The sequence below is a fragment of the Myodes glareolus genome, chromosome 8 (assembly GCF_982192425.1).
Source record: "Myodes glareolus chromosome 8, mMyoGla1.1, whole genome shotgun sequence".
NCBI classification, from domain to species: domain Eukaryota; kingdom Metazoa; phylum Chordata; class Mammalia; order Rodentia; family Cricetidae; genus Myodes; species Myodes glareolus.
In genome coordinates, this window is record NC_142033.1 from 677319 (window position 1) to 690657 (window position 13339).

The 13339-nt window shown below is 39.4% G+C and overlaps 1 protein-coding gene across 2 annotated transcripts in view; it reads left to right on the top strand.

The window, feature by feature from the left end:
* The first annotated feature begins 4498 nt into the window (after positions 1-4498).
* Positions 4499-13339, top strand: part of Rnf212 (ring finger protein 212) — a 36966-nt gene continuing 28125 nt past the window's right edge. For both annotated transcript variants that reach the window (XM_048447011.2, XM_048447012.2), the window contains exons 1-2: positions 4499-4667; positions 8770-8831. In XM_048447011.2, coding sequence (XP_048302968.1) covers positions 4559-4667; positions 8770-8831 — 171 coding nt within the window. In that variant the 5' untranslated portion in view covers positions 4499-4558. The remainder of the gene's footprint in view (positions 4668-8769; positions 8832-13339) is intronic.

Here is a 13339-nt window from a genome sequence, read left to right on the forward strand (position 1 = left end):
AATATGTCTATATGAATAATGTTTAAGTTTTCCACAATAAACAATATATTTTTCAGAAGTAATCTTTGAAGTTTCCAGGAAGTAGATGGGGACCCACAACAATGATTCCACCTGGCTGATATATCATGATGCTGATATAACTACTTTAAGATTGGTTTTGTGAACTGGCTGCTCAAGATGACTCCAACTTGGTTAGCTGAAATGGTGCACCTTCTTACAATGTTCTGGCCAGAACTTCAAATAAGAACTTCAGGAAAACCCTGTTGACTATTCAGAGATTATTTGCAATTATACCAGACAGTAATCTTGAAAATTAACCATCATTTTAATTTTTACAGGATCCCACTGCCCCCATGACAGCTAGAAGTAATTTTAGAAGCTGGTGTTCCCTCTCACAGCAAAGTTTGTCCTCAGGATTAGGGATATCAATTAGGGGTTGATTATAACTGGGATAGGATTGGGGGTTGGGATGGAAATTATGTAGGCTCAGTGATATCTTTGCGGGGAAAATGAAATTGGATGATATAATAGGTAGATTAGTATGAGCTTACTAACACTAGTAATAATAGTGAGTAATAGATTGAATACTTGTATGATGTAGGAAGTCCTTCTATATATTCCTAATTGTCCTGGTTTTATATTATCTTACACAAAACTTATCATTAGGTAAATTGTTGCCAATATTTAAACAATTATCTGTTGGATAAATTAAAAACATTTTTTTAAAATTTTACCCCCACTGATTCATTCTCTAATACGCACTTTTCTTTATGCAGATTTTATCTTCTGCCCTTCACCATCCTTCTTCTTACTGGAGAATTTCCTTTAAAATTTCAGAGAAGGCAGTTATACTGGTGACAAATTCCCTCAATTTTCATTTTTCTATTACAGTATTTCTGGTCAACTCTTAAGGAATAATTTTTGTAGAGGGCTAAGTTGTTGGATTCTTCCCTTTTGACACACTTTGATAGACTGACGTCCAAAACTGAAGTCACTTCTTGTATGGTTTTGGAGAAGTCAGGAGTATTTATCTTCTTGTATTACCTTCACTCTTCATACTTCTTGTATGGTTTTGGAGAAGTCAGGGGTATTTATCTTTATTCTTCTATAGGTTAATTTCGCCCTCTGGCTCCTTTCAAGACTTTTTGGCTTTCTGTCATTTTAATTTGATGTTCATAGGCATAGTTCTGTTTGTTTTGTTCTGGACATTAATCCTGCATGGTGTTTCCTGAATCATTTACAACCACATCTGGTATCTGACATTAACCTTGAAATTTTCATTTTTGCTTCAAGTAGTCTCCAAAGTTTGCTTCAAATTTGTTCAGGCTGTTTTAAATATTTCTTGTTTTCTTTCTCTTTCTCCTTCGGATACCACCATTATGTATGTTCATTTTTTTTGTAAGTTTCCTCGGAGTTCTTCGATATTTTGTCCCACCTATTTTTCTTTTTGCTTTTCAGTTTTGGAAGTCAGTCTATCCTCAGACTCACATGAAAATAGTATCCTATAATGATTTTTTTCTATATATTAGCATGGAGAACCAGGTATGATGGTGCACCTGTAATCCCAACACTCCAGAAGCAGAGGTAGATGAATTAAGACTTTGAGGTCATCCTGGGATAGTAAGGCACATACATACACCAGCAAGTGCATGAACATCATTAGTATATATACCTGTTTCTTAGTTACTTTTACTGTTACATTTTGTTCCTAACTTGATTTATTCTTTATTTCAAAGCAATAATCTTGTTACCACAAGTAGCACAGTAAATATTTTATGTAACTTTGTGTATTTGCACATGTTCATAGAATACTTTTCTATAGGGAGATATACATTTTGTAAGTTTTAACACACATTGTTTAACTGATACCCCAAAACAGCTTCCCAGTCCTTCTAAACTGTTTGAAGAATATTTATTTCTCTACATTACCCAAAAATTTTAAAACTTTTCCCAATCTTACAATAAACAAGGGATGTTTTGCTATGGTTTAAATTTTTAATTACTTGTGAGGCTGAATATTTTTCATGTTTGTTAGCCATATTTTTCCTTAGGAGTAGATAATTTTAATACACCTAAAAAATAAGGATAGAAAATAGAAAATAATAAACTGCTGAAACTCTCAATCCTAGGTATTATTATCTGTATAAATAATAAGGCTAGCTATGGATAAAACAATTATATTTTATTTATTATAAGGAGAAAAACTCATGAAACAGGAAATGAGAAATCCAATCACAGCAATGTCCCATGGGGAAAAGGAGCAGAGAGCACACACACAGAGGGTCCCAGCGAAACCACACCTTAACTAAGACCCACCTCTTTTTTTATATATATATTTCCATTCAAAAATTTACACTTCCTCCCCTCCTCCCATTCCCCTCCCACTTCCCAACTCATCCTCATTCCTCCCCCTCCCTGCTTGAGAGAGGGCAGGGAATCCTGCCCTGTGGGAAGTCCATGGCCCACACCCCTACATCCAGGCCTAGGAAGTTGTGCATCCAAATAGACTAGGGAAAGACTCAGCTCTAACAAGGCTTTACCCATCATCTCCCCCTTTTGTCTAAACAAGAGCCATCCAAACCCAAAACAAAACTATATATAATAGGAACAGATATCATGTATAAAATTACAAACATGAGCAATATTAAGCAAAGGATACATGACAAATGTTTTAATAAACATTCTATTCCAAAGAGTCTAAATCTTGTATCAGAAAAATACCTGGCTAAATCATAAGAGGAATATAGCTACGATTATCTAATCTTCAACCCCATTGAAGGCCTGAAAGGGAAGTAATATTACTTGAGCAGGCAGGGAGTGCAATCAAGCAGCTTCCAAAGAGAGCAATATATAACGGAGACAATTAGCTACCTGAGCAATCACCCAAAGTCTCATTTGTAATGTTGAAGCAACCAACTTTGGCTAAGGCCTAGAGTAACTGACAGATCATTTTCAGAGGCAGGAAATTTTTTTAGAACCATCTTACCTGTCTTGGCAAGATTTGACAGTCTTTTTCCTTGTGTCCTGCATGGGCCTCTAGTGCTACCTCTTAAGGAGGCTGAGACAGGAGGATCCTTAGAGACCCTAAGTAGAGACCAGCCAGCCTGGCAGCAAAAGGAGACTGTCTTACTCACTGTTCTATTGTTGTGAAGAGACACCATGAACAAGGCAACTCTTATGAAAGGAAGCATTTAATTGGGAGTTGCTTATAAGTTCAAAGGTTTAGTAAATTATGGTGGGAAGCATGGTAGAATGTAGGCAGTTGCTGAAACGGTAGCTAAGAGCTACATCCTGATCAGTAGGCAGAGAGAGAAGACACTGGGTCTGGCATGGACTTTGAAAACCTCAAAGCCCACCCCTAGTAACACACTTCCTCCAATTAGGCCATACTTCCTAGTCCTTATACTCCTTCTCCAGTAGTACCACTCCCTGATGATTAAGCATTCAAATACATGAGCCTATGGGAGTCATTCTTATTCAAACCATCACAGAGACCTTATGTCACAAACATGACAATATAACACAAAGAAACAATATTAATTTTAATGTGCAAAAGGATATTTTACAACTTTTTATTCATACTAAGTTTGTAAACCTGGGTTCTACATTATGCTAACAGCATAATTTGAACCAGCCATATTTTAAGGACTTGATAAAACAAATACAGTTCTGTACAGATCAAATGTATCTTTTTCCATCTTTACTTTTTCCTAATTCCTTGAAATACAGTAAACTTTTCTCCATACACATAAATAGCCCAAGACCTTTCTCGTACAGCCTCTAACAATCCTTGCAGACTTATGAAGAAGAAAGGAAGGGCATCCAAAATTATGTAAGAAACACAACTGTTAAAAAATGTTCTTAAAAAATGTTTTTAATTTTGAAATAATTTTAATATTAACAGAAATTAGCCCATTCCACCATCTATTATTTCAAAGATAAAATGATCTTCCCTAAATTAATCCCTTTCTTGTAGAGATGTTGATGGCAAGCAGGGATCTCTGTCCTGCGCTGATACACTTCTTTCTGATGGCCCAGTGCAATCTCTCCCAACCATTGCTCCCTCGATACTTCCGGCCCTGCTAGCCTGATTTGTAACTCCATCCCCCAACCTCCTGGTAGTCCTTTCCTCCAGCCCTGCTAGGGCACTAAGGTTCTCTTTGGTTTTCCACGTTTTCCCTCCTCTCCATTATAGGATGTAAAGATGTCCCTGGGCCTAGATCTCCCTACGGCCTGATCCACCCAGTCTCTCTAGACATCCAGTTTTACCTACTTCCTCATGGTATACCAGAAACCAATGTCCCTGCCCCGCCAGGCTTCCTCCACCAAGCATGCGGCTTTTCTTTACTTCGGTGCTCTGGGTACTGGCTACCTCAGGAAGCCTGCGTCTGCTCCACGGTTGGCTCGGTGTGGGTTTGGACGGGAAGCCACGTCCTAGTACGCATGCGCTGGAATGAGCGCAGGCGCAAAGCTGCCTTTCTAGTCTGCGCCAGGGCGCTGTGAACTGCGTCCGTACCTCGTCGTGGGTGTCGTGTGGGCCTCACGTGGTTCTCCGGTCATGGCCAGCTGGGTGTTCTGTAATCTCTGTTTCCAGCCGCCGCATGGGAAGTCGTCCTTCAGCCTGACCAGCTGCGGGCACGTGTACTGCGACTCTTGCCTCCGCAAAGGTCCGCTGAAACAGGCCAGAGTCGCTGGGTTTCCTCTCACGGGGCGGGGCAGGGGCCTGTGCAGCTCCAGGACCACCGAACCTCCACTGGGATCCCGAGCGAGAACTGCAGAAAACCAGCTGCTGCTTACCTAGGCATCTAGTAGGAAGCAGTCAGTTGATTAGATGTGAATGTTTTTGTTGTTGAAGTAAACTGCGGTGACGGAGGTGGGCAGGGGAGGGTGCAGAAGCAGTGGGTGACCGATATGTTTAACTTCTCAAGTAAAGGAACAGGTACACCACCAGCCCTCGGAGGATTCTTGGAAACTTCGGTTTTTTCCCAGTCTTACCTTGTCTAGGAGGTTACACACAGTATTTTGTGTCAGCATTGTACACGTAGGTGCCACAGTCATGGAATTCTGCTGTGTGATCACACTCCAAATTATTCATTTAGTTGAACTAACCTGAGTGGTTTCCAGATAACTGACAGATGATGCTACTGTGAAAACTCTGGCTCATGTATTTGTACGTACATGTATGCAACCAAGGGTAGAACTCCTATGTTTCTGGTTTATGCTCTAAGAGGAAGCCTGATGTGAAAAGTAGTCAGTAATGAGAGAAATTCAGATGTGTAGTGGGGCTTGTGAGAAACAGTGTGAACAGGATGTTGCTCTGGGATCAGGAGAAATGATGGGTTTGGGAAATGCTCAGTATATTGAACAGACTTAATTCAGGGAAGCAAGGAACTGAACTCTTGCTGGATGCTGGACAGCAGGATGGAGGGCCAAGCTGGTAAGCTCACCTTAGACTCAATACTTTAATACAGTTGAAGTTATGGTGACCCCCCAACCATATATAAAATTATGTTCATTGCTACTTCATAACTGTAATTTTGCTACTGTTATGAATCAATGTAAATATGTTTTCTGATGGCCTTAGGTGACCCCTGTTTGGGGTCACAACCCACAAGTTGAGAACTGCTGCCTTAGACCCTATGTTGTGGGAGCTGTCTAGGGAGAAGACAGGAGGTAGTCCTGGTTGGATATCTGGAATTCAAAAGTCAGGAATGTTAATTGTGATTCAGTAACATGGAAGTTGGTGCCAAAGGATTCGGCAATTGGAAAATACTACCACCTTGGGAAGTATGTTTTATAGGTGGTAAATAGAAACAGAAGAAAGATTTTGGGTAAAGAAGGAAGTAGAGGTGTTGATGTCCTAGATTTTCTCCTGAAGTCAAAGAATCAGTGTTTGAAAATATCTACTGGTAGAAGTCACCAGTGATTTGAAATAAAGTTAAAACAATTTAGCATGTAACCTAAGGATATGTGCCTTCGTGATATTGCAAATTACAAGGCCCCAACACTGGTGTGTTTTTAGTCTTGGTAGGAACACATCAAGGAACTTCTGACTCTTGAATCATGAAGCCAACATAGGTCAGTACCCTGAAGTTTTTCTTCCAAGAACCACAGGTACTGCATGTCCAAATTATAACAACCCTGAGGACACACACACACACACAAAAAAAAAAAAAGCTGGAGGAAAAGGATAGGGGGTTCTAGACAGCCTTAACCTAGCTAGTTCTAGTGATCATGTTCATACACTGTTGTTAAAATCTGGTGTATACCCTCCCAGACTTTTTCAGGTAATACAAGTTTTTAAAAATTTTTACTTATTTTTACATATATGGGTGTTTTGCCTGCTTGTATATGTCTGTGCACCTTGCTTGTGCCTGGTGCCGGCAAGGTCATTGACTCTTTCTGGGACCGGAGTTACAGAAGATTGTGAGTCACCATGTGGATGCTGAGAATTGAACTCAGGTCCTCTAGAAGAGCGACTAGTGTTATTAACTGATGAGTCATCTCTCCAGCCCTTGCTGGAAATTTTACACTCACACTGTGGGGTGGATGTCAAAGGACTATCTGTACAAGTTGTTTCAAGCTTGCCACCATGTGGATTACACTTTGTAGCAAGTGTTTTCACACAAGCTGAACTAGTTTGTTGGCTAGGGTATTTTGGATTTTAAAAACAATGATATAGATAGATGATAGATAGATAGATAGATAGATAGATAGATAGATAGATAGATAGATAGATAGATAGATAGATAGAGATATTATTTAGTAAACTGCTTTTATTCTTTACTAGGGCACAGATTGCCTTCACTGCTTAAATTAGTCTCTTTCAGCCAAGTAGTGATGGTGCAAGCCTATAATCTCAGCACTCGGAAGGCAGAGACAAGTGGAGCCCTGAGTTCTAGGTCAGAATGATTTACAGAGAGTTCTAGGATAGCCAGAGCTACACAGAGAAACCATGTCTCAAAAAAAAAGCAAACAACGACAACAAAACATAACACACATACACACACACACAAATTAGTCTGTTTTATTTTTAAGTGTGTAAATATCCTCAGTTATTTTATTGCCTACTGAAATACATTTATGTTTTATGCAATTTGGCTATAAAAACAATTTTCCACCTAGGGGTAGAACTGCTAAAAGGTGGATGTGCACTTTAAAGTAGGCCAAATTGTTCTCTAGAGAGGCAATGCCCATCTAGATTCTCCCTTTGATGTGCCCTCTTCACTTGTGTATCTTTTCTGAATGGCCAAAATTTTCTCCTCATACATTTATTGTCTCATTTCTTTTTGCTGATTGCTCATTCAGTTCCTCTCACAGCGTTTTAGTGTAGTATTTACTTTTAGTTGACCTATAAACAATATATATTAAATATCAGCCACTTTGGCAGTGACCTGCAAGAGATTTTCTTTCTGCCCTCTCTCAATCTCTCTTCCCCAGCACAATGCCTGTGAGTCTGTTCTGTAATAGTTTACTGTGCAGCTTTACTTGAGATAGTAAAATAAAACAGAGTAAGAGAGAGAAAGAATAGAAACATGCTGTGGAGGATAGATGCTGAGGGGAAAAGTGACTTGAATACCTTTATAAGAAGAGAGGAAGGGCTGGCAGAATACATCAGCAGTTAACCATACTTGCTGTAAAGCTTGGTTAACTGAGTTCAATCCTCAGAGCATAGTGTAGGAGATAACTGACTCTTGGAAGTTGCCCTCTGACCTTGACATGCTTATATTTGTTCATCCTCAACACCCCCTACTGTGTGTGTGTGTGTGTGTGTGTGTGTGTGAGAGAGAGAGAGAGAGAGAGAGAGAGAGAGAGAGAGAGAGAGAGAGAATATACAAGTATCTCAACATAGGGAGTCTAATTGTAAAAAATCCCGTGACAATTCTGCGATTTTACATAGGGTACTATGGAGGTCAGATTCATAGAGAAGAGGATAGTGAAATAAGAACGGGGTCCTCCTAGGTGCTCAGCAAAGAACTAGAGTCTGAGCAGACGAATTAGTTACATACTGATAGATAGACAGGTATATAAACCTTTTGTGCTTCAGCTGAGACTGGCTCTTAGGTAGCAGGAACACAGTGGTGATATAATGGCGACCTTTAGAGATATTGTAGAGGTTTAAAGATGTTATTTTCATTTTAAATTGCTAAAAACTTTAAATTAAAATCTCTAAACCAAGTGGTAGTGCTTGCCTTGTATCTAGGTGAGAGGGAAAAACAAGAAGATTGGAAGTTCAAAGCCTGTCTGGACACCTTAGCAAGACCCAATCTCAAAAAGTTTTGGGTTTTTTGTTGAGTTTTCGTTTTTATTTGGTTGTTTTGAGACTAGATATCTATGTAGGCTTAGTTATCCTGGAGTTCACTGTGTAGATCAGCATCTCACAGAGCTCTTTCTGCCTCTGCCTCTGCCTCCTGAGTGCTGGGATATAAAGTATGTGTCATTATGCCCAGCCCTAAAAAGAAAATTTTAAAAAGACTGGTGCTACACACACAAGTACACTGGATGTGGGAAGAGAAAAAGGATACCACTGTAAAATCTAATTTAAGGATTGTTAGCACTTATGGTCACTGTTGGCGGGGGAGCACATTTACAAAGCAGGAAAATAAATGATTGTATAGATTGTTCCACTAAATCCACAGCCTTATCACATAGGAACATAAAAACATTTAAATACTATATAATCCTGCATACTAACTCAAAGTCTGTGTTCACACATATTTCGCAGCACATTCAGTATAATGTAATTAAACATTTGTTTTTCTTTGATAGGTAAAAAGGATGAATGCTTGATCTGTCAAGTTCCATGTCATACAGTTTTACTTTCAAAACATGTAAGTTGAAATATCTAAAATTTGAATATTCATTATAATTGTATTCCCTTTTAACTTGAGTTTAAATTTTTAGTAACTATATATCTATAATTTTTATTTGTTTTGCTAGATTAACTAATGAGACTTCTGAGTAATAAAGCATAATATGGTTTGATTTTGCTGTTCAGTGGTTTGGTTTTATTGTTGATTGGTTTTGGTTGATTGATGTTTGTAATTTTGTTTTTATTTTTTCTAAGCAAAATGCATTTGTCATGAGTTTGTCACTGTGTCATCCGGGATATCCTTAAACACAACATCCTCTGCCTTAGTTTACTAAGTGCTAACATTACAGACATGAGCCTCTGTACCAATCAGGATTTGGTTTTAAAATGTTATTTTGTTTTTCTTCTTAGCCATAGGCTGGCCTTAATCACAGTTTATTGGGATGTGCTATGTTTTTAAGAGAAAAGAAAATGGCTTAGATTTCCTTAGTACGACATTGGCTTCCTAAAGGGGCAAGTTTAGTTTTTCATAAAAGTCATAATGAATAATTAAGAGCGTTGTTCATAATGTAAGACTGTGGGCAGACCTATAGGGCATTTTCTTAATTAACAGTTGACCGGTAGGGCACAGCCCCTGTGCTAATGGTCCTGGGTTGTATAAGAAAGCAGGATAACCAAGCCAGTAAGCAGCACCCCTGCATGGCCTTTGCATCAGCTCCTGCCTACAGGTTCCTGCCTGTTTGAGTTCCTGCCCTGACTTCCCTCAGTGATGGACTATTACCTGGAAGTGTGAGCAAAATAAACCATATTCTGCCTAAACTGCTTTTTGGTCAAAGTGTTTCATCACAGCAAAAGTATCCTAACTAGGACATTAATATATATAGTTAAACTGTCCATTTCCTTCCATGTACTATATGTCTGTGTTGTCTTGAGGACTGCTTTCCTGGAAACATGTGAAAGTTTATGCCAAAAAATAAGTTAATCCAATGTATTTTATAAATAGTACTAAATTGGATCTGCCTGAATGTCAGTCATATCAAATCTTCATGATTCTTGAATAAGTTATAATGTGTTCTTTTTTATAAATGTGAGTGTTTGGTATGCATGGGGGTGGTGCTTGTCTATATATATGCATGCATATGGAGGCTCAAGGTTGACACTAGGAGTCTTCATCAATCACTTAACACCTTGTTCATTGAAGCAGTCTCTTGAGTTGAACCCAGAGCTCATCGATACAGATAGTTTGACTAGCTAGCTTGCTCTGTATATCCTCCATCTTCGCCTTCCAAGTGCTGGAATTAAAGGTGTGTTACTATGGTTACCTGGCATTTCATGGGTTCTAAGGATCTTTACTCTAGTCCAGATCCTTGTATAGCAAGAACTTTAACCACTTGAGATATCTCTACAATCCATAATTTGCTCTTCTTCTTTTCTTTTGTCTTTTTCTTTCTTTTCTTTTCTTTCCTTTCCTTTTCTTTTCTATTTTTTTTTTATACAGAATCCCTCTGTGTAGACCAGACTGGCCTTGAGCTCACAGAGATCTTCCTGCCTCTGCCTCCACAACTGGGTATGGTGACATATGCCAAAAATCCTACCACTTAGAAGACTGAGGCAGGAAGACTGCTGTGGGTTCACAATCAGCTTGGGCTACAGTGTAAGAAAAGAAGGAACGGTGGAGAGAGAATTGAAAGAAGAAAGAGAAACATCTTTAATTTCTAAATGGTTAGACTCTAGTTCCACCATCATCTCTATGCTTAAATGTTATCTTATAGCATGTGACCAGAGATTTTGGCTTTAGAGTATATTTTTTAGTTAACCGGGATTTTCACAGTGTTTTTTTATTTATTATTTTATACGTATGGTTGTTTGGCTTGCATTTATGTCTGTGTAAAACATATGTACCTGGTACCCACAGAGGCCAGAAGATAGTGACAAATCTCTTGGAATTGAAGTTTTAGTTATGAGCCAGGAATTGAACCTGGGTCCTCTGGAAGATCAGCCAGTGCTCTAAACCACTGAGCCATCTCTCCATCCCGTAGTATCATATTTTAGTATATGGTAGTTATGACTGTTCTTTGGGTATAGACGAAAGTTTTTCTTCCACTGGTCCCAAAGACATTCTTTTTTCAGTGAAGCATTGTCATCTTTCTTCCTCCACATCTGGCGGTTGACCACAAACTGAACCTTTCCTCTTCCCAGAATTCTCCTAGACTGGTCGGCCGCTTCTACTTTCTGCCTGTTTACTAGCCAATCAGCATTTTATTAAACCAATACAAGTGACAAATCTTTACAGGACATGATATAGGAATCCCCCCTCTATATGTTGTGAATACTATTGATTAATGAATAAAGAAAACTGGCTTGGCCTGATAGGGTAGAATAGAGCTAGGTGGGGAAAACTAAACTGAATGCTGGGAGGAAGGAGGCAGAGTCAGGGAGAAGTCATGGAGCTGCTGCCAGAGACAGACATGCTGGAACCTCTCCAGTAGGCCACAAGCCTCATGGTAAAATATAAAATAATGGAGATGGGTTAATTCTAGATGTAAGAGCTAGCTAGCAATACACTTAAGTAATTGGCTAAGCAGTGATTTAAATAATAGTTTCTGTGTGGTTATTTTGGGAGTTTCGGCAGCTGGAAAACAAAGCAGCCTTCCTACAATGAGAGTATAAGAGCATTATCCCACAGCATTTGGGTGCTTGTAAAAAGTATATCTTCTTTGTTCTGTGTATGAGAGAGCACGCAGATGAACCAGTGAAGCTGCTAAAAACATTGAGGTCATTCCTTCTGCTCTTTCTCCAACATTACATCCTAAGCCATCAACACATAGGTTCCTCCTTCAGCAGTGTCTTGGGAACCCGTGTCATTCTTCCCCACTGCTATGCCCTACCATGGGTGCTAATTTTTCCTGCTTTCCTTTTTGTAGCCAGTGGATCTACTTGTATATAAGGCACATCCCACCTTTATGAGTCTCACTGTTTTGGAAAAAGTCAAAGGAAGGGCTCCTGTGGCCAGGCCTCTGGGAGCCTTCTGGTCTCCAGGTTAGCAATTCCAACCTGGTGCTAATTTTGTAGCAGGATGACTCCATCTCATGCCTAGTCTTTCTGCCTGGAATATTTTCTCAGATGGCCACGGTCTCTCCTACACAGTATTCAAGTTAGGTCTCTGTAACTATCATTTCTATTGTTCTATATAACATGCCCCTCTGCACACTTTCCTAGTTCTCTTAACTCCAGACTACTGTTCACTCAACCACCAGAATTTCTTTTTGGACGTACTCCAGAAACCCAGCAATTCTACTCCTGGTTGAACATGTGTATCTATGCTCAACAAATGTATGACCTAAAGTAGGAAGGTTTCTGTGATGCACTCAGTATGTCTCATCTGTACCTGTGCTTCAGTATAGGAAGTAAATTTTAGGGAATGCCCTCTGGTGGTTTCTAGTTTGGTCTGGAGCTTCAATACTGTTATATAAACAGATTTTCTCAGCAAAGTTCCAGGCTATTCAAAAGGTGCACCTGGATATTCTTACAGGAGACATATTTATGTGTTGATTTGTTTGCCATTAAAATGGGCCACTACTAGTTCACACATGAAATACAATACCAATGCAGTAATAGTCAGATTCAGATGCCTGTAAGATGCAGAGAGGCAACTGGGCCTCTGGAAAGAAAACCTCTGGTGACTTCAGAGCTAAGAAGAGGATGTGTTATTTGGAATTTGCTTTCCTGAAGGACCACAAGGAAGAATGGGTTCAAGTGAAGTATAGCTGGCTTTCAGAGGTAGAAAAAAATAGGTAGCTTTAAGGAGACAGATGTGTAATGAGACTGGAAAATCTCTGGCTTTTAGATAGACTCCAGGTAATATAGTCATGTCTGTGACAATAAAGACCAGTCTGAGTAAGGGAAACTCCCTTGTGCTCATTCACCTTGCAGAACCCTGAAGCAGACAAAACCCTGAATGGAGATAAAAAGGCAAACGTACCTCAGAAAGCAAAGGTCTAGAAAAGATCTACAGAAAATGAGCCCCCTGAGACCCATGTCCTTTTATCTCCAGGCCATTAAGCATTCCTTCTCTATCTTACCTAGGTCCCATTATATTGGGCCATGATGAGGGCCCAAAAATGTTCCTTATGTTCCTAGTTAATAGGTTGCAGACCTGAAAAAAAAAGGACCACATATTGTCTAAGAACCTATATAGTGACATGGACAATAATAGTGGTATTCAGGGTATTCCACTGGAGGAATGATTCACTGTAAAAACTGCAATCCAGAGTAGCCCAACAGTGGCTGTCTCACAATGGAAAGGCTGAGAATCTGGTGGTGGTTCTGTCCGTAAGGCTAGATGTCTCAGCAGTTCAAGTCTGGTGCTCTAGTCTTGGAGGATTCCTGAGAAGCTGCTGATCATCAGTCTATGTAGGAATCCTGAAAAACCTAGTTCTAATACTGGGGAAGAAATGCCTTAGCAATGGCATAAATGAACCTTCCAGGAGTCAGAAAGAAAACTTTCCTTCTTCTGTGTTTTTTTAT